At 37.8% G+C, this 21,561-nt stretch overlaps 1 protein-coding gene across 1 annotated transcript in view; it reads left to right on the top strand.

Annotated features, from left to right (window-relative positions):
* The first annotated feature begins 395 nt into the window (after positions 1 to 395).
* The window catches only part of LOC103279158 (von Willebrand factor D and EGF domain-containing protein), a 368,122-nt gene continuing 346,956 nt past the window's right edge, over positions 396 to 21,561 (top strand). The window contains exon 1 of the mRNA XM_062966717.1: positions 396 to 1,269. Within this exon, the coding sequence (XP_062822787.1) occupies positions 1,161 to 1,269 (109 nt within the window). The 5' untranslated portion in view covers positions 396 to 1,160. The remainder of the gene's footprint in view (positions 1,270 to 21,561) is intronic.

Here is a 21,561-nt window from a genome sequence, read left to right on the forward strand (position 1 = left end):
ATGTTTATTCTTTATTATGTTTAATTTGTTGTATGATTTCTTTGCTATGTTGGGAACCACCGTGAGTCCTCTCGAGGAGATAGGGCGGTATATAAAAAAAGTTTTATTATTCTTTTTATTATAAATCCTCAGTAGGATTCCAGCCAGTGTCATGAGAAACATATTTTGATATTTGAGCTGGTCATTGACCGTAATAAACGTTTACTTACTTACTTACATATTTTGATATTTTTGACAGTGTTGTTCTAATGAAAAACATTTTTCTGCACAAGCAACAGTTTCCAAAATGCTCTGCCATATAAAAATACCCTCAAAATATTGAAAAAAATGAGCAAAACGCTCAAAATCAGTGTAGAAAAAAACCTTTTAAAATGTCTTCCTTGAATTTCTTTGATTTTTTTCTAGAATTGTGATTGAAACAAGCAAAGATTTATATCTATGCACTCAAGTATTTTACAACAATATTATTACACAGAGATTTTATTAAAGTTGTAATATCTCGCTGATGCATCAAGACAAGCACTCTGTTTTCATAGCCCAACATCAATTCTAATTTTTAAAGGTAAGAATTTTTCTGTCAGTTTGTGAACTGACAGTCAAATAACTCTTTTATAGACCTGGAAAAAATACTCATTTGTTTCCTGCACTGCTATGATTTTTGTTTGGATTTAATAGTCACACAGTTACCTCACTACAGACACTTGCATTAGAAATAAATTGGGAACACTAATGGATGAATGTATTCCTAATGCTCTGCGTAAACAACATATCTCAAAATTTGAATCTTTTATAAACATCACTTTTCCTCTAGTTTAAAGTACTGCACTTTGCAATCCTATTTTTATGAAAAATGCAAGGAGATTGTCAGCGTCATGTAGAATAGGAAGAACTAAATAGCTCTATGTGTGTGTGTGGTGATTCAGAACAGCTGGTCTGCAAACAGCTGGACTGTAGACCACATTTTTTTTTTTTACTGATCTGGGTGTTGGCTTGTAACTGCATATGGGGTTGGAAGATTCTTGATAGATAAGTTGAAACCAACAATACAGTCAATCCTAAAGGACAGAGAGTTGAAGGAGAATGAAGTAAAGTACTCAAGTATGGATAAAGCTCAAATTTTCTCATGTTCATTGTGAATTACCCATGTATGGATAACAGAAATGTGGAACAACATGCAGCAGTCCCCATGGCTCCACGTATATTTCTTATTTGTTTCTGCCTTGGCTTGGAGTTCTCTCGTGCATTTCCACAATGGAGCAACAGAAGTAGGTAAGAATATCTTTAACATTTGGTCATTACTGGGAAGAGGGAGGGTTAGTCCTAAACCTCAACAGAAATAAACTAAGAGTGAGGGTAGAGTTGGAACTATACAAAATAATTCAAGACATTATTGGGCAGAGGAGGAACCCACACGATAATTGTAATTCAAAATCACTGGAAAATGTAACTAAAATCTTGCAGATTCTAAGGGATGCATGTCATGAGCTTACAAATCAACGTGTTTGTATGATGATCCTACATCCAATTTGTTTATGTGGAACTTTCTTCCAAAAGTTGTTGGACTTGTCATTTGAGAGTACATTAGTTTTGTTTTATTTTTAAATGAAAAGACCTAGACACAAAGCTTTCAGAAATGTTCATGGGAAAACACTTAACATAGAAAAATGCCAAGTTTAATTCTTTTCAAAATAAGAGATGTTTGTGCATAGGTTCCAAAAGACCAAAAAAAAAAAAAAAAAGGAGAAGGAGAAGAGGGGCACATGTATGCATTAAAGAATGTAGTTGTCCTAATGGAACACTAAATAATGTTAATAGTGGGAAGTTTTTAGGAGTGTGTTTGCATGTAAGGAGCCTCTGGTGGCTCAGTGTGTTAAAGTGCTGAGCTGCTGAACTTGCAGACCGAAAGGTCCCAGGTTCAAATCCGGAGAGCGGAGTGAGCGCCCGCTGTTAGCTCCAGCTTCTGCCAACCTAGCAGTTCGAAAACATGTAAATGTGAGTAGATCAATAGGTACCACTCCAGTGGGAAGGTAACGGCGTTCCATGCAGTCATGCCAGCCACATGACCTTGGAGGTGTCTATGGACAATGCCGGCTCTTCGGCTTGGAAATGGAGATGAGCACCAACCCCCAGAGTCGGACACGATTGGACTTAACGTCAGGGGAAACCTTTACCTTTACCTTTCATGGATGCTGCTAGTGTTCATACACAATAATTAATATGATATGGATTACAAATTCACAGAAAATGTGTGTGATGAGATAGGCAGAAAAAGGGACCCCTGATACAAATCTTCTTTGTGCTGGAGATTGCATAAAAAGGGTGGGAACTTCAGGCAGACACGTCTCGATGAACAGAATATATCATCAATCCCAGCAACTGCTTCTCGACAAGTGGGCTTTTAAGGACTTTCATGGTTTCTACATAGAGATTTTGAATAGGTAGCAATTTTGAAAGTGTTATTGTAGATATTTGTAACAGTCCAAGCAAATTCTGGTCATAGTTATTGAAAAGCATTCATCAAATATCCGTGTAGATTGGAGCAGATAAACTACTGCTGACAGTTGAAGAGGTCAATTCTTATAGGAGTGGCCAAATGTGAAACAAATAAACAAAAACCAGATTTTCCACATCAGTGGTTCTCAACCTGTGGGTCCTCAGGTGTTTTGACCCACAACTCCCAGAAATTACCAGCTGTTAGGATTTCTGGGATTTGAAGACCAAAACAACTGGGGACCCACAAGTTGAGAACCACTGATGTGGAAATGACAAAGTAGAACATTGCTGAAGCCCCATGGATATCAAGGCAGATTTCCATGTGTGTATTCTTACCTAGATGGGACTTCTGCTGGCATAATTCTTCGCTATGATTCAGTTGCCAATGTTGTATGTGCAAAGAGTGGCTCATTATTGGCTCATAGCAAAGATCAAGGACTTGAGGATGAGGCTGGAGACCAGTGATGTTTAAAACAGCTGCTAATTTTCCAGTGATATCTAAAACAGCTGCTCATTGTTATTATAGAGTGCTATGTCCATCTGCAATTCAACAAACTACCCCTTTCTTGCCCGTTACTGAAAATAAGGTGCACAAAATGGTTCATGAGCACACTGTGGGCAGCTCTCATCAGGTATATACAAAGAAAGAGTTATTTAAATTATGCCTCATTTAAATATTAAACAGTTACATAGCAAGGTTTGAAGGGATAAAAACAAGACAGCTCTACCTTATCTCCTTGGTCTTCAAACAGTGTCTCTAATTTCTAAATTCTTTTAAAGGCTGCCATGGTGCCAATTACTGATAGAAAAAAAACTTTCCATCAAGATGGAATGATCTTTTAATTTCTGAAGGCAACAGATTGCCATTGTAGAAGTTATAGCCAAAGGTAATATTAACATTTGAAGCCACCAAAACAGAAATGCACACATTCACCATTGCAGAAATGATAAAACAGCTGAAAGTTATGAAACAATTATGAGAGGTGATGGTCTTCCTTACTCTTATTTCTTGTTGCATATTCTACTCAAAGAAATAGCTCAGAAGGAGTTCATATTGTGACAGACTGAGCTGTGACATTACGGTGATGTTAACAAAACCATATGCTGCTTGCTTTTATATTATGTAGATAACAAATCTACTAATTCCACAGGGGATAGAGCAAGAACAACAAAGTAGTTGTCTGAAGACGCCCCACTGAGGAGAGGAGAAAGTCTTAAAACATAGAAGAACTTTCCCTTTGCGATTTTCTTCAGCAATATTTACAAGGCTATATCAGAGATAATTAAGAGAATGCTCATTATTTTTGCATTTTCATGTTACTCTGAATGAGAGGAAACATGAAAGTGTTACCAGCAGTGTTTGTAATTGCTTGCTGCTGTTATTACTTGAATTAAACAATAGATGCAGTAACAAAACTGACTGGTAATTGAAATGTTTCTGTAGTCCAATCACACAGTAAATCAAGTAGTGCTACACATATGAACACTAAAATAACTTTGCACAGATGCACAAGAAAACACTGCCAATTACTAAGATATGGATAAACAATTGGAAAGAGACTGTGGATCCAGCTGTTCCTTTCTTCTGTTCTGTATTTCTTGTCAACAGCACGATGAAGCACTTTGTGTGGCATTAGTGGATGGATTCATATTGCCAACAGGTTTGACTCAAAATGTAGCCTGAAGTGCATTATAAGGTTCTTTTTAAAAGTAAAATCTGTGGAGAAAATCAGAACTAGTGATGTTTACGTGGATGAACCGAGATGTAATATGGCAACTTCTTCACTACAAGGAGATTGACAGTATATAAATACTGTAAATAAGTAAATAAATGGCGTTTTGGTGTGACAGTCTGATCAGTGGTGCAACTACTTTTGTGTGCTGCTTAGAGAATGGCAGAACTTTCATTATGGCCCTAGCCATAATATTGAAAGCTGGTTTGGAATGCCAATACAGTACTTCGGATTAGTCCTAGAAGCATCTACACTGTCTGTTTTTATCCTGCTATGGCAGCAAGGGGCTGGGCTGTGGCACAGGCTGGTTAGCAGCCAGCTGCAATAAATCACCCTGACCAAGAGGTCATGAGTTCGAGGCCAGCCCGTGTCAGGGTGAGCACCCGATAATTAAAAATAAAATATAGCCCCTGCTCGTTGCTGACCTAAGCAACCCGAAAGATAGTTGCATCTATCAAGTAGGAAATTTAGGTACCACTTATATGTGGGGAGGCTAATTTACGACACCATAAAATCATCCAGCCGCCGTTGGAATGAGGAAGTTGCCATCGCAGTGGATGATGAAGCAGCTGCTCCCCCTGTGGCCAGAATCAAGCATAGCCTCAGGAAACTGGAGAAGGTTTAAATTGCCTCTGCGTCTGTCTCTGTTCTATGTTATATGGCACTGAATGTTTGCCTTATATGTGTACAATGTGATCCGCCCTGAGTCCCCTTCGGGGTGAGAAGAGCAGAATATATTTATTTATTTATTTATTTCCAACATTTATATCCTGCCCTTCTCACCCGGAGGGACTCAGGGCAGCGTACCCAACTGGCAACAATTCGATGCCGACACATAAATAAACATAACAGTAAATAAAATCCATTACAAACAATTAATACATTATAAAAATATAAAAAACATATGGTTAAAATCCATTCATCCAATATCCTCATGGTTTAGCCATAAATCAGTCCAGGTCGTCTTTTATCAATTATTCATCGAAATAATAAATAAATAAATAAATAAATAAATAAGATGGAGTCCAGACTGCCCCAAATCTTACTGTTGCTGACCATTGACACCATGGCAGCTGGCTAGGGAGCTCTGGAGTACACTTGGCTAGTCCTGGGTGGTTTTGAGACACTAGCTAAGGTGGCCATGCAGTTTGCGGAAAGGAAGAGCACCTGCACAGATGTCAGCAAAGGTTCCTGGCAATGACCACAAGTTGTGAGCCATCCTTACCTTTGCTGTCTTTTGTCACTGTAGCAGCCAGCCAGAACTCTTGGCCATTGCAGAGCACCTTTGCTGACAACCCTGAAGTGCAGAACTTGGAGAATGTCCTGACTTCTGATAATATGGGGTAAAAACAGGTTAACCAGATTTACTTCATGCTATGAACTAGAAGACCTTTGATACTATGTGGACATCCAAGAACAGCTTCTGGCCCAATATGAGGTTTCTGGCCAGTGAAGACATGCTCTCTGTATATTTGTCTATTGTATTGATTCATCTAGCTGGAGAAATCAGGAAAGCTGTACTGCCTTCACTACTATTCAGAGTAATCTTCCTTGTCTCGACTTACTTGTTACATTTTGTACAAAAGGTCTGGAGACAAGAAATGCCAGAAGCACACCCTTTTCTTTCCTCATAGTGCAGGAATTCACTTGCACAGTGAACTCTGTATGTTATTACTTTTTCCAAAGTTTTTCATTTGTTTAAGTTATTGTTGTGTCTACAAAGTGTTCCTGGTTTCAGCTCAAATTTGACTTTTTGTTATTTTAATAGAGAATGGCTCAGTTGGAGATTTTGATTTATTTTGTAACTTTCAAAAAATAAAGTGTTGGAAACTATCACAACACTGAAAGAAAGATGAAAGAAAACAAAAGTTGTCAGTGAGATCTGAAAATTATGCCTTTGGGCTATGTCAGAGGAAGTCCTTTCACTTTTTAGAAACTAACTATAAGAGTCTAAAATATGTGCTCTTTTGATGTTTGTGTAGCCTTTCCCACTGATTCTAATTCCATACAGATATTGATAATTTAACAGGTTTCTTGACAGGATTGTATACAACTCCTTGGCAGGATTCCTGAACACATATAAGGAATATTCAACCTGTAGAAAATTCCCACATGCTTGTATTAGGGCTAATCTGACTGCTAAAACTGTGTCACACAAGAAAAAGTGTATCATTTTGAAGAAATCAAAAATATACAAACACACACAAAAGCTTTTTTTTTTTTGGCTTTTTTTTGTGTCTGGAGCAACCTTGAGTCGCTTCTGGTGTGAAGAGAATTGGCCGTCTGCAAGGACGTTGCCCAGGGGACGCCCGGATGGGATTTTTTATAATGTTTTTACCATCCTTGTGGGAGACTTCTCTCATATCCCCGCATGAAGCTGGAGCTGATAGAGGGAGCTCATCCGGGCTCTCCCCGGGTGGGATTTGAACCTGGCAGCCTCCAGGTCAACAACCCAACCTTCAAGTCACAAGGCTTTTCCACTACTCCACCGGGGGCTCCTACACACAAGCTTATTCTATGGTGCATTTCTTTGCAACTTTTAAAAATAAAATATCCGAATGCTGGTCAGACACGAAAAGATCATCAATAGTCAGAAATGTGTTGTGATGTTTGGGTTGTTCTGAATGACAAAAGCACAGATGGATATCTCGAATCAGAGGTTACAATTTGTAATGTTACTATCTATGATATAATATACAACACTTGTAGTGAATTATGACTGTGCATACTAGTACAATCCGGGTTGTATAATGGAAGGCCTTGATGTGGCACAGGTCACTATGTGAGATACCCCAATATGGAATGTGGTCAATGGAATCAATAACACAGTGATGTCCATTGTACAACAGAACTCATTGTCCAGTGGAACCCATGACACTACTGTGACTTTGCTTACATAAAAGTCCAGAAGATGTAGTTACATCCATGCTCCCCTTTTGCGAATATGAACTTTGCACAGCTTGTTCTGGATTGGCTGTGGGAGTCGTAGTCCAAAGTAAGCTTTCTAAGCTCTATGATACCCCTTATAAAACGGTGTGTGCAGAGAACTACAGTGTTCCCTTGGTATTGAATTGGGCTTGGTTCCAGGACCACCCTCCCCAACACTAATAATCATGGATGCTCACATCCCATTATATACAATGGTGTACAAATGATGTCCCTTATATAAAATGGCAAAATCAAAGATTGCTTTTTGGATTTTCCAAATTAATATTTTCAAGCTCTGATGTGTCAAATCCATGGTTTCAGTTCAGTATCTGTTTATACAAAGGGCCATCTGTGCTTAACATTCAGATCTGGTTCACTGTTTTGTGGCCATGATACTCTCTGGAGCAGAGATGTCAGTGAGCTATCAGCAGTACCTCATTTGCCAAGTGTTGTTGATTGTGTAATATCAGATATTTATTTACTGATATAATTCTAAGCAGGGCCCCTGGTGGCACAGTGTGTTAAAGCACTGAGCTGCTGAACTTGAGGACCAAAAGGTCCCAGGTTCAAATCCCGGGAGCAGAATAAACGCCCGCTGTTAGCCCCAGTTCCTGCCAACCTAGCAGTTCGAAAACATGCAAATGTGAGTAGATCAATAGGTACCACTCTGGCAGGAAGATAACAACGCTCCATGACCTTGGAGGTATCTATGGACAACGCTGGCTCTTCCGCTTAGAAAAGGCGATGAGCACCAACCTCCAGAGTCGGTCACGACTGGACTTAACGTCAGGGGAAACCTTTACCTTTACCTTCTAATTCTAAGCAAAAGGCAGTGTGTTTGTGTTTGAAAATATCCATTGCTGATTTGAAGAGGTTTGCATGCTGCTGTACTTTCATGTGAGAGTTGATTCGTGGAGGCCTGTTCTTATTCACAGTTTCTCATTTCTTTTTTGACACGACTTCCCTTGATTAACCCAATTCCTATTACTTTGATTGCTCTATTCATGCTCCACAGCATCTTTAGAGAAGCAGAGGGGAATATCCTCAAACTGGCAGGAACAAAATTGTTTGTCAAATATAGCAAAAACAGATTTGTAGAAAGATTTTCCTTGAGCTGATTTTGTATGTATTCATTGATTGACTGTTAAGGATATTCAGCTTTCTAGGTTCCTACAAAGAACAGTGTCTGTGGATTGGACAGTGATTTATCTGTAGGGTTCTTTCAAATGATGCATCTTCTATGCCGACAGATACATTTATATCTTGATAGCCTCTTGACAGCTTGGTTTCTTGGCAATCTCATTGCATGATCCCACAGGTATTGTTAACACCTCATCAGTTCACTGACTCTCAAAATCAAATTCTTATTCTTATGAACTAGTAAACACCCACAATGTTATGTGTGAAACATCATTTATATCCTCAATATAGACCACAGATGATTATTTGCTTGTGTTCCTAATACAACATGTATTTTTGAAATAATGAGCTATACTCCAGGTTTTGCATATCATACTTCAATGGCTTGTTTGTCATTTGATATCTGTGAAATTGAATGGGCCATACATAAAACTTTAAAATTGCCATGACACAATTCAAACTTTCAGCAGATATTCCTCAAGAGACTTCCATCCATTCATTACTTTTTGAAAATATGCTTAATAATTTCTCAGATAATTCCTGACACATTAATATATGGACTGACTCAATTGAAAACCATAGTGTGATGAGGTAAAATTAATGTCTCTTGCATTTACTCTGTGCTTCTTCATTTGCACATGCATGTTATTATTTCAGTGATACTACAATAATCAGAGAATGCATTATGTTTGAACCAGCTTAAGTGGACTGTAGGGAAATTCAGGGCCCTTGCTCACAGCAGAAAAAACGGGTAGAAAATGGGTTAAGTGGGGGTGGGTAGGTAGACAATGTTACTGGTAAATCCGTGCTGATTCGGAGCAACACAGGCAAAACATGAAGTCTTCTTTTATCCCAGTCTTATCTATTTGGAGAACAGGGATGTCTGGGATGCACTCGGCTGATGTTTTGAAGTGTTGACTAAATCAGCAATGTCCCAAAATCAGGACACATTTGGATCCCATAATGCCTGATGACTTTGTACCTTGCCCACTTTCCCACTATGGTGAAGCTGAATGAAGCGTGAGCTATTTCAACTGAACACACTTGCTGGAAAAGTTTCAGTATTTTGGTTGGTTATTCAATTATGTCAGAGAGTAGAATCATGTGCTGAACTCAGAGACTGCCCATTGAAAATGGGGATCAAGTTCTTCCAAAGTTTTATATTAATTTTGTTGTTTGGGAAGCATCATAGAAATCTTTGCCTAATGCTTCCTTTCCTCTTAGCAACATAGCCATGGGAAATATTGTGAATAAGGAAAACTGTTATATCCTATATAACACCATCCCGTGCATGCATAATATTAATTCATTGGTGCATCTCACTTTATTGGATGTGAATTACTCCAAAATAGAAATGCAATTCTTCATTAAATTTTTAAAGGTAGCAATAGCAAATTTCAGAAAATTTATTCTTGCGGTGAGAAGGTATTCAAAAAGCCAAGTAGTTTTCGAAGGCTAGGAGTAATTTCAAATATGGCACAAAATTTGCAGGTAGTTGTTATGGCATTTTCTGTGCAGAAAACAGCATGTTCTGCATCCAAAAATCAATGCAAAAATAAATTACTACGCAGAAAACATCTGTATTTGTGGATTTGTTCTGCATAAAATGTGCACATATTTAATTTCTGTAAAAACAGTATTCAATGCAGAAATATTAATTCCCGTGCAGAAATTGCATTTTTTTCTATGCACAAAACATTTTCTATGCAGGACTTAATAGCTTTGCATTAAACTATTATTTCCATGCATAAAATGCTGTTTCCTGTGCAAAAAAAGCTACTTTTTAATACTGATTTTGCATGGAATATGTCATGAATTGCAGTGATACCCATCCATCCAAGATGTGCATTGGCAGGCTCTCCTGACACTTGCAAACATGTTCTTCCTCAACCATTTTTAAAAATATATTTTTTCAATATTCTTTTCTCCCCTATTCCAAAGTGATTATGTAGAGAATTATGCTTTTGAACTGTCATACGTATACCATTCCTAGCCTTTTCCTGTATGGTATAAAACAAGGCATGTTTAAAGGAATATTTTTGATATTTACAAATATTCACTTCTTGTATCTTAGGTATCCATGTGTTATATGAAATATGAAGATAAAACACTTGTATTGCTATTCATAATGAAACTAATAAGAAGACAAGGTTTCTATGGATACTTAATGGAGTTAGGTAGACTTGGTATATTTAATGAAAAATATAATCAAATACAATGTAAATAAAAGAATAAATATGAAATGATGGTAGCACTCCAGTAGCTTCACTGAATTGCTAGTTAATAACTCAATGGTATGAAACCCACTCATCCAGATATTGTTCAGGCCTCCAAGGATGCATGAAAATTTAGAACCAGTTCATATGGTAATGTTTTTGTTTTGAGGAATTATCTTGCCACTGAAAACTATCCTTTGCTGAAAAGACTGCTTCTTCAGTTTCTTAAAAATGAAAGCGACTTTAAATGTGCAATATGTGATAATGATATTGCACAAAACCATGCGATTATTGATTTTCTGGGAACCTTTAAAATTTGTTATAGAGGCATCTATGAACATTTCAATTACTATGGAAGTCACTTGCCAATTCTGCCCCAACAATTTGTTACATTGAGCTGCATAATTTAGGTATGTTTATTCAGAGATAGCCTCCATTAAGAGGGGCTTACTATCTAAAGTGGCAGCAATAAAATGATGTCATGTCTTACAACGGAGAAGATATGTTCTCCTAAGAGGGACAATCCAGTGATTTATGCAACTAGTAGGGAAGTTAGATACTTAATAAGCTTTCCCTTCACCCATATGAACCATATAATAACTACAGAATGCGTGAGAACCTTGTGGCCCTCCAGATGATATTAGACTGATAAGTTCTAAAATTAACTATATTGGGTGATGGGAGATGAATAATAGTCCACAGTGTTTTGGATCTCTTCTTTCTGTTTGATTTCATAAAAAACATCTTCCACCCAGCTGCTTTCTAGATGACAGGAGATTGAGCCTCCATTACTAATGTGATGCCTCCCAACTTAGGGCCCTTCCAGACAGGCCCTAGATCCCAGGATCTGATCCCAGGTTGTCTGTTTATCCCACATTATCCGGTAGTATATAATTCATTTAAAAGCAGAAAACCTGGGATCAGATCCTGGGATATAGGGCCTGTCTGGCATCACAGTAGCTGCTTCCCAGTTAGTTGGAATTGAGGGGTACTAGGCTGAGAGTCAGCACATAGCTATGCAATTACTATGGTGATTGTGCATTAGTACCTGCCTAATAGGATCTGCCATATTTTCTTTCACATTATGATTTGAGGTAAATGTTCTATCTACATTTCTTGTGAATACAAAAGGAAAGAGTGGTCTTTGGAGCATAAGCCAGATTTGATGGACAGCACATGGGCATGTATAGGTGTATAGCTGTTTCCTGCCATCACAAACAAGTTCACCATAAGACAGGAGACAGATAAGTTTGTCTAGCAGACATAAGTTGCCATTGGGGAATCTGATGTCCCTCTTCCTTTGACTTGATCCATCAACTTTTATTGCCAATAGTTAGCTCCACCAGCAGCAACAACAGCAGCAGTACTTAATGGAAATAAGTTGGCTGAGATCATGACTGGTACATTTTTCATCACAGTTTGAGGGAGCTGGGAGCTTTAACATCTAGCTCTCCGTCTATTATTCTTCTGCGTCACTGCCCTGCAATGTTATTGTATAATCCCTAAAGTAATTAATTCCTGATGACTTGCCTTATTTCCAACTTGGTTAGTTAGCTTACATTAGCATGTATGCATGGATCATTTCTTTAGTTCCTTCATTTATAGTTTTTTAAGCAAATTACAAAATTGCATTCCTCTGTCACTCTGAAACCACGTGATCCTACAATAATGAATCAGCTAAATGAAGAGGATTAGTCTGTCAGTCTCAGTGCCTAAAATATATTCTAGTTACATGGGCAGTGCAATCCTAACATAAACATGCACCGATTGCATGAGGCTAAAATTAAATATAAATCTCACTTTTTGATAGCTGCTCTCAGAGATCTGTCAATAGGTGATGTGAGAACGGAGCTCAGTTATATCAGTTCCAAGTATCTTTCAGCCCAAGAATAAAGACAATACTAGGCAAGGCATAACATTGGGCTAAAGTAAGGATAAGAATAGTATTTATGAAAAGTTCATGGTTCCCCAGTCCTGTCTCTTTAGACTGATGAATTGAGGGTTGTTTGTCATTTGTGACCTCATATTTATTTGTCTAGAGGTCTCAATTATCCATATCTACCCATATGAATTGGTCTTCCAATTCATGGATCACAGTAAAGTCTGAACAGGCCAAGGTAGCATCAATATTCTACTTCAGCTTTCTTAAGTGTTACAATCTCAGGATATTAATTAAAAACAGACTTTCATTTAATCCTTTAAGCTATTTCTTCTACGCAAGTGGTTCTCAACCTGTGGGTCCCCAGGTGTTTTGGCCTACAACTCCCCGAAATCCCAGCCAGTTTACCAGCTGTTAGGATCTCTGGGAGTTGAAGGCCAAAACATCTGGGGATCCACAGGTTGAGGACCACTGTTCTATGCAGCCATACTCCCCATCAAGAATAAGAGAGACTTTCAATATTTAAGCTATTACTTTGCATTGAAGGCATCAAACATTTTACACAAGCTTTTTATGTCTTAACCCATATTCCATCAGTGGGGGAACACACAGACATCCAAAGGAGGTAATATTCTAGGGTATTGCTATATTTAACTGCATCCCTTAGAAGCAGGATATAAAATATATCTTAGCATAGACAATCTCATCAGCATTGTCTAGATCTTTTGTGAATCAGAAAAAGTGTTATTGGCATTAAAGCTGCCATGGGCAGCTGCTTTTATATGTGGGTGACATTTTCCATCTGCTAAACTTCATGTAGTACTGGGCCACTTTTACTGTATATCTTTCCACATCCAATCACCTGACAGAGCTTTAGTGGCATTCCATTATGCATATAATATTACCTTCAAATAAAGATGACAAATTTAGTGGCTATTTCTCTATGATGTAACACTTGTGGCATACTTAGTTCTTGGCTTGCATCTGCCAGGAACCATTTCTAGGGTTCATTATAGGTCAATTCACTGTCTATGGTTCCTCCCCAGCATATATTTTTGTGTTGGTTTTTCAAACATGGTACTTTGACTTCAGATCCTTAAATCTGGCAAAATAGAATCCATATCAGTGTCCAGCCTATACTGACAAGTAGTTTCCCATACCTCTAAGCCAGGAGGGCTTTGTTTTCAGCATAATTTCAGGTGGCTAAGTGTTGGTTCAAATAGTTCTTGGCTACCAAGACCAGCTATGAAAGTACACTTACTGAAAATGAGTGACACAAACTTTCTGGAAGTTTTTTCATTCACAGAAGATTACATTGGTGGGAAAGCAATCAACCTCATATATGTATCAATACCTTCAGCCACTATTGTCCATTCTGTCACAAAGCACTATTTCCAGATTTTGTTTTCATTCTAGTAAAGCTTGGGTTGAAAATAATATACATTTTCAACAAGGTCTACAAAACCATTCATAGACATTCATATATGAAAAATGTGCTGCACAGGCATATTTGTAACTGTCTCTATTTTCTGAGGGTAGGGAATTCTTCCTGTCCAACTACAGATTCTATTAAGATAAAACAATTCAGCATTGTAACAGTCCAGCCTTGCAACCCTTGGAACAAGGACAATTCAGAACTAACAGGTTGTATGGCAGATTTTTGTGTTTGCATTACTGTAAACTTGATTGATGTATTTCATGTATCATATGAGTAATAGGTTTGACACTCAGTTTTGCCTCATTGGTCACATGATATGAGTAAATGTTTAACATGGTACTAAAATAAACCCGGAATCCAAAGCTACCAAATAGTTCTATTTATACAGGTTGATATTAACTTGTGTGCAGAGTTTGACTCTATGTTGCTACTTGGTGTTCATTATCTGAAGGTATTTTGGGGTATTTTAAAAAGTGTTTTTAAATTATCTTAAAAATATAAACAAGGCTCAACCTCAGTGGCCTAGGGGATAAAAGCCTTGTGACTTGAAGGTTGGGTTGCTGACCTGAAAGCTGCCAGGTTTGAATCCCACCCAGGGAGAGCGCGGATGAGCTCTCTCTATCAGCTCCAGCTCCATGTGGGGACATGAGAGAAGCCTCCACAAGGATGGTAAAACATCAAAACATCCGGGCGTCCCCTGGGCAATGTCCTTGCAGACGGCCAATTCTCTCACTCCAGAAGCAACTCAGGTTGCTCCTGACACACACAAAAAACTCCACTCAAATGACTTTTTTTTTTTTTAAAAAAAAAAACAATTTAGGAATAATGTATACTTTTCAAAGGTAATGAGATTATTTATTATTTATTATTAAAAAGGAACATTACTATGTCCTTGTTTCACAAATTAATGTATGAAGAGATCTTATAATAATAAACAACTTTATTTATATCCTGCCACCATCTCCCAAAAAGGACTAAGGGCTTCCTACAGAAGCACATACTAGTGCCGTAAAACACATAGAATACAAGTAAATTACAACAACATTTATAACAATAACAATATCGATTGACATAAAACAACACTTTAAAAAGATAATAGCTCTTACAAAAGCACTTATAAAAGATCTTGTAGCACCTTTGAGATTAGCAAAAGAAATTAGTAGCATAAGCTTTCATAGACAATTTCATCAGATACAGATTAATGTACATATAGACTACGATGATTTAAGGCAAATAAAAAAAGCTGAACTAAGCACAAATCCAGTAGTTACTTTCTCCATGACACACCACAACTTTTGGTGATCATCCTGGGTTTCCTACCCTTAACCCGACTTTAGGCAAAGTCAGCTTTCAGTATCCATTTTGCTCTGATCCACTGTCCAGATGGACACCACAGCTATCACCTTTTCCCTGTGCTGATAAGCACAGGAAAAAAAGGTGGCTTGTTCACCTGTTGTTGTCGCTGCTGTCTGCCAGCAATTGAGTTTCTTATACCATTGCAGTCATGTCTGCTTATGTCAGAATGGAGTGCCTGCATGACCAGAAAAGGGAAAAAAGGAGGTCTCTCTCTTCGGTCCTTGCTGATTATATACATGTCCTATTTTGACATCAGCAGATAGGACAGGCAATGGCAAGGCTGTCACAGGGAATTGCATGGTCCAAAAGGCTTTGTGATAACAACATGGAAACAAGGACATGGGCCGGTATGGGAATAGACTGGACCATTATAAAACTGATCCTGGATTCAGCAGGTATAAACTGGTTCCAGAACAGAGCCAGGGAATAAATACTTTGAGGCTATGGAGACACATACCTTAGCTTACAAAATCACATGCTACCATTTTTTCTCAGTTAATCTCTATGGTGCTGCAAGATATGTTTGCATACTAATCCAAATTAAAATCCAGTCATTGATATATTATGGATAATTCATTGTAATGTGTTCTTCCCAAGCTCTTCTTCTCCACACAACAGTGGTGCTGTCGCTCTAAGGGAAATGTTGAGAAACTCATGAGAACAATCAAACTAATAATAATTTTTGAATCTTGGGACCTGTTCTTTGCAAAATTCACACATGGCGGTTTTGAGCAGGAAATGTTCGGTGTAGGAACTAATATTTTTGCATGCAAAGTAATATTTCTATGCAATAAATATTATTTTTATGTAGAAAGGTTGTTTCTCACACACAAAATGCTGCAATTGGGAACTTTTGTGCACAAAATTCACATACGATTGATTTCCAAAGAAAGCAACATTTTCTGGTCAGATAACAGCTTTTCACCGAATAACATTTCTGCACAGGGATGTTGACTTCTTCATACAAAATGCTGTTTCTTGTGAAGAAAACTCTGTGTTCTGTTCAACACAACCATCCGTGAATGTTACATAGAAAGAATCTTTAATGGCAAACAGGATTTTAAAACTATGATTTTTTGCAATGGGAATAAAATTACTTATTGCTTCCTTGGGGAAGAAAATTTGTGAAGAATTACATCCTTACCATTTCATGCAACCAAGCCTTTATGTAATTTAAATAGAGATAGTCCCACAGAACAAGGGTCATTTCTCTTCCCTAACCATAACTTAGCCCCCAAGCAGAACCTATTGATATTCTCGATCTGCATTTAGCCACGACAAATCATCAGTATGAAAACATTATTGCATTGCCCTCAGGGTAATGAGAGATAAATTAACTCAGTATTTTCATGGCTTAATGTCTAATCTTGGTAATACTATGGAGAAGAATAATACTTGTGCTTCTCTTTCTCTTTCTTTCTCTCTCTCTCTCTCTCTCTCCAATGCATGACTTGCTATGCTCAGAATAGAGGAAGCTTCATCAATCCAGGTCTGTATGACTTCTCTGCAGTAAGGCCCTGGACCATTCCAAGCATAGATTCCCCTCCTCCTACATCAGTGGTTCTCAACCTGTGAGTCCCTAGAAGTTTTTGGCCTTCAACTTCCAGACATCCTAACAGCTGGTAAACTGGCTGTGATTTCTGGGAGTTGTAGGCCAAAAACATCTGGAGACCCCAGTTTGAGAAACACTGCTATAGACAGTATGCCACTGCTCTACATACATGTGTAAAGAATCCTATTGGCTTTGCCCTGCTGTGGATCAAGGTTGGGAGTGCTTCCAGAATCAGAAGAGCCCTCTCCGGGACCACCTGTTATGTTATGTTTTGTTGTGAACCAGCTCTGAACATATCCTACATGTGTGTTCCAACTGGCAAAACAGTAGCTAGATTCTGCAATCTACCACAACAGAGTTATTGCATCTTTGGGCTACATAATTGATTGTAATTATCTATACAGAATACATATATACGGTCTCCTTCACTGAAATGAATGTTAAGGTACTTGTATGGTACACATCAAATCCTGGTGCTAATAAGAAATCTCAGTACGATTAGGTATAGAATAAGCCAGCCTAACAACAACATATTCCCCCAAACTATATGCACTGCAGATACTCAGTACTGCATGACAGATAGCTCATTAAATTCAGACTGTTTCTGCTTTGGTTACCTTTCTATCAGTATCCAGATTGGTGGATTGTCAGCCCCCAGGCTCACATGTTGTGCCAATATAAATAAGTTCCATGCATGGGATGAATGAGCTTGTCTTACATTTTTTCCTCAAATCTGTTGACATGAATGTTCAGTTACTTTTTACACCCTCTAATGCATCTTTTATTGACTCATATAACAATGTTGTTTTAATAAACCCAACAGGAAGAAATTAGGAATACACATGGGGCAAATGTAATATATCATTCCATAAATTATATTCTTCTTGAACCCTCAGTGTTTTCCCAGGAAATATTTATATGACGTTTCTGCTTGCACCAGCTAGAAAATTAAAATTCACAGATTGAAATTTATTCAGCAGCAGATGCTCTAATAATTATTGTTGAACCAAAAGTGCTAAATAGTTCCCCATTTCCTTGGGCAAATATTTCATATCATTATACCAATTTAACAGCATGTTGTAATGAGTCTGAAATGCAACATCTAACATATTTCTTTCCAAGCTTTACTATTTATTTCCTTACTTGTTCTTTTAGTACTACATCATTTTTGCTTTTTGTGAGCCACAATCCAACCCAAAATTGGGATAGGAGAAACTAAGGTGAAAAGGAGAAGACACAGCCACAGCCAAACTAGGAAAGGATCAAAAATTGACTGAGTTCATAAAGGTGAAGCCAGAAGGCACAGCAAACAAAGGAAAAGGAAAGTGAAACAAAAAGGAAAATAAGGATAGAAAGGAAAATGCTATGGTAGAGAAGGTCACTGAAGATTTGGAAAATATTAGTAAGGCCTTGAACTCTGATATACAACCAGATGATTGCCCCTAAGGCTGGTTTTTGCTAAGACAAAGGTAGAAAGTGATGGAACAGAAGATATTGCAACAACATCAAGTAATCAAATGACAAAAAATATAGTCAGAGCTCTGAATGTTCAACGACCTGGAAGGTGCTTCTCATAACCTTGGATGGAGAATGGCAGTAGTTTTGTTACGTTGTCTTAGAGCCCTTTCAGACAGGCCCTATATCCCAGAATCTGATCCCAGGTTTTCTGGCACTGAGGACTCGTGTAATTTAGTTTAAAGCAGAAAACCTGGAATCAGATCCTGGGATATAGGGCCTGCCTGGAAGGGGCCTTAGTGGGGGAAAGATAAAACAAAAGATGTTGAGTGATTAGCCCTCCTAATTTTGTGTCCTGGTTGCCATTTTGGTAGTCACATATACAAGCATATGTTATGGTATATTTATAATGGTCATATCATAATAATGATGGTGGAAGTAGGGTTGTACTTGTGGAACTGTTGTGTGTGTGATAATTAAAAAACACAAGAGTAGTATGTAATGTGTGTTGCCTCTCAAATTGGCTTTTTGTATTATGCATTGTATTTGCAGAATTGATGCCCGATTTGCATACATTGCATGATGCACATACATTTAGGTGTGGGTGGTGTTAAACTTCAAACCCCATAATTCTGCAGAAGGCAGCCACAGGATTCAAAGTGGCATGCACACTCTACACCTACTCTTTAAAGTGTAGTATGATAATCCCACTTGGCAGGAAGATACAACATATAATTCTGTGCAGATAATACTTACACTTAACGAGTGTCACCAATGCAGTTGATTGAGAACTTTATTCACTAGCTATCCCTTGAAATAAGTGCACTTAAACTGCTTCAGGAATTTAAACTGGGATTTTGCATTTTATATTTTCGATGTGGACACTCATGAAAAATTCATAATGCGTGCATTTTCCCCTCCACCACCACCTTACTTTACTACTTTCTCACTTCCTACCATAAGTATATACTTTTAAAATATTACTTTATAACATATGTTTACATTGCTTGTCTCTCCTATTGAATCAGAGAAAATACCTCCTGCATCTCAACATATTGCTAATATAAGTTAAGCAGCAAACAGGCATGAATCAATTTCTTGAAAAATTCCTCTTGTAGCAAAATAAGGCCCTGACGCTTCCTAAGCAATGCAGGCATAAGGAGAAAATATCAAAGGGGCAGAGTGTGTACTCTGTTCCACACTGATGCCAAACTACAATATTATTTTAATGAAATGATGATCTGTAAAAATGGGGATGGTGGGGATGCATTGTTGATAGGCTACCCCTTCCCTCATCCCTGACATGAATAGTTAATAGTATAATAAATGTATGTGTATATTTAAAGAATATTCTTGTGTCAACTAATGACAGAATTCCACATTTTTGTGGTGGAGAGGGAAAAGGAAGGAACGTGGGATGAAGTCCCTGTTGTGGTGGGGGATTTGTCCCAGTTCTGGAGCCACCAAAGTTGATTAGGCTTTGTAGAAGCAGGACTTACTATTAGTAGTAGTAATAAAAGTAGTACAGTAGAGTCTCGTTATCCAACGTAAATGGGCCAGCAGAAGATTGGATAAGCAAATATGTTGGATAATAAGGAGAGACTAAGGAAAAGCCTGTTAAACATTAAATTAAGTTATGATTTCACAAATTAAGCACCAAAACATCATGTTATACAATAAATTTGACAGAAAAAGTAGTTCAATACACAGTAATGCTATGTAGTAATTACTGTATTTACGAATTTAACACCAAAATATCATGATGTATTGAAAACATTGACTACAAAAATGTGTTGGATAATCCAGAACGTTGGATAAGCGAGTGTTGGATAAGTGAGACTCTATTGTAATAACAAATTATTACTAGTCTGTCTCTGTCAGGAAATACAGCTAAGGTAGAAGATTCCTGGACTAGGCATCAGACTAAATTCATGAATTACCTGTTTTAGGTAAGAGGCTTATTCTCAAATAAAGGACTTATTTTGAATAAGCATAATTAGCATGCACAGTTGCTTGATGTATTTTTAGTTGAGCTCTGTGAAAATGTTTTTGTTCAGTTTAATTTCTTTCTTAGGTGAAGACAACCTATTTTTGTCCCTACTCTGTTATTCTAAATGCCTTTGAAGCATTTGGCTGTATCCTTTTGACTTCATTAAAATTTCTAATTATCTCATTACTACCAGATTTATTTTAATAAACTGGATATATGAAATAGATTTGGTTTGTGTTATGGGAATCAAAGGTCCTGGTTTAAGGGCAAATAGCAACAAGGCAAGTTTAAATCAAAATACTTTCCCCAAAATCTGAAAATGTTAGATTAAGAATTCCCTATATTTAATTTTTTGTAACCAAAAAATGATGCAAAATTAATTATTTTCTCTTAGCATAGAGAGAGACTCACCATTGTTCTATTTGTTATTGAAATAGGCTAGAGGCACCTTGCTAAACTGTTATGATGGTATAACCTGATATGTCTGGTGTTCACATGTACAATCGTGGCACCCTTGCCACAAGGATAAATGCCCCACAAACTCACTTTAAATTACAAGTTGCCATACTAAGTGAAGGACTTCTGCTGCATGATGCATCCAGCCCCTTTCTCCCATGAGCCACAGTGAAATGTGAAGTTGGGACAGGATCCACTGTACTACAGCTTGCAGGCAGCAGAAGTTGTATGCATGCATTAATCACCCAGCATAGGTAAACTTCTGGCTTTTAAAGTGGCTGGAGGAGGGGGGGGGAGAGGAGTCAAAGCATAGCTATGGCTCCATCTCCAATGTAGGGTCACAGCCAATATTCTCAGAATCTCAATGCCCAATAGAATGTTAAAAGTTGGAGCCAGTGAGCCTTAATGTGGTCATGACTGCTAGAGATGTGCAAAAAATTGAAGTTTAGTAAGTAGGAAGAAAATTCATTAAATCTGTACATCTGAAGTGATATCCGAAATGTGGGCATGGCCCGCACCAAAAATTTTAGAATTGAAACTTACCCAATACATTTTTGTTTGTAAATCTCGGAAAGCTCCCTCCCAAAGTCAGCTTCATTTTCATGCCGAGTAAGCAAAGCAAAGCCAAAAAGGCTCCAATTCATCTGTAAATTAATGGCCTCTCACCATTACGAGAGGGGAAGAAGGAAAAAAGCAGAGTTTCCTGGGAAGAAACACAGAACTCTGGGAAATGTAGTTTGGGAAGGCGAGGAGCCCTATGCCAGGGAATTCAAAAGGCCCTGCCCTAAACTACATTTCCCAGAATGCATCAGCATCAAAAAGCCCCAATCAGTATAGCGGGGAGAGAGATTTGCTCCTTCGTAGCCAGTCATAGTTCCTATAAATTGGTTAATATTCTACACTATGATTTTTGTTTCTGGGTTAT

The sequence above is a fragment of the Anolis carolinensis genome, chromosome 1 (genome assembly GCF_035594765.1).
Source record: "Anolis carolinensis isolate JA03-04 chromosome 1, rAnoCar3.1.pri, whole genome shotgun sequence".
NCBI classification, from domain to species: Eukaryota; Metazoa; Chordata; class Lepidosauria; order Squamata; family Dactyloidae; genus Anolis; species Anolis carolinensis.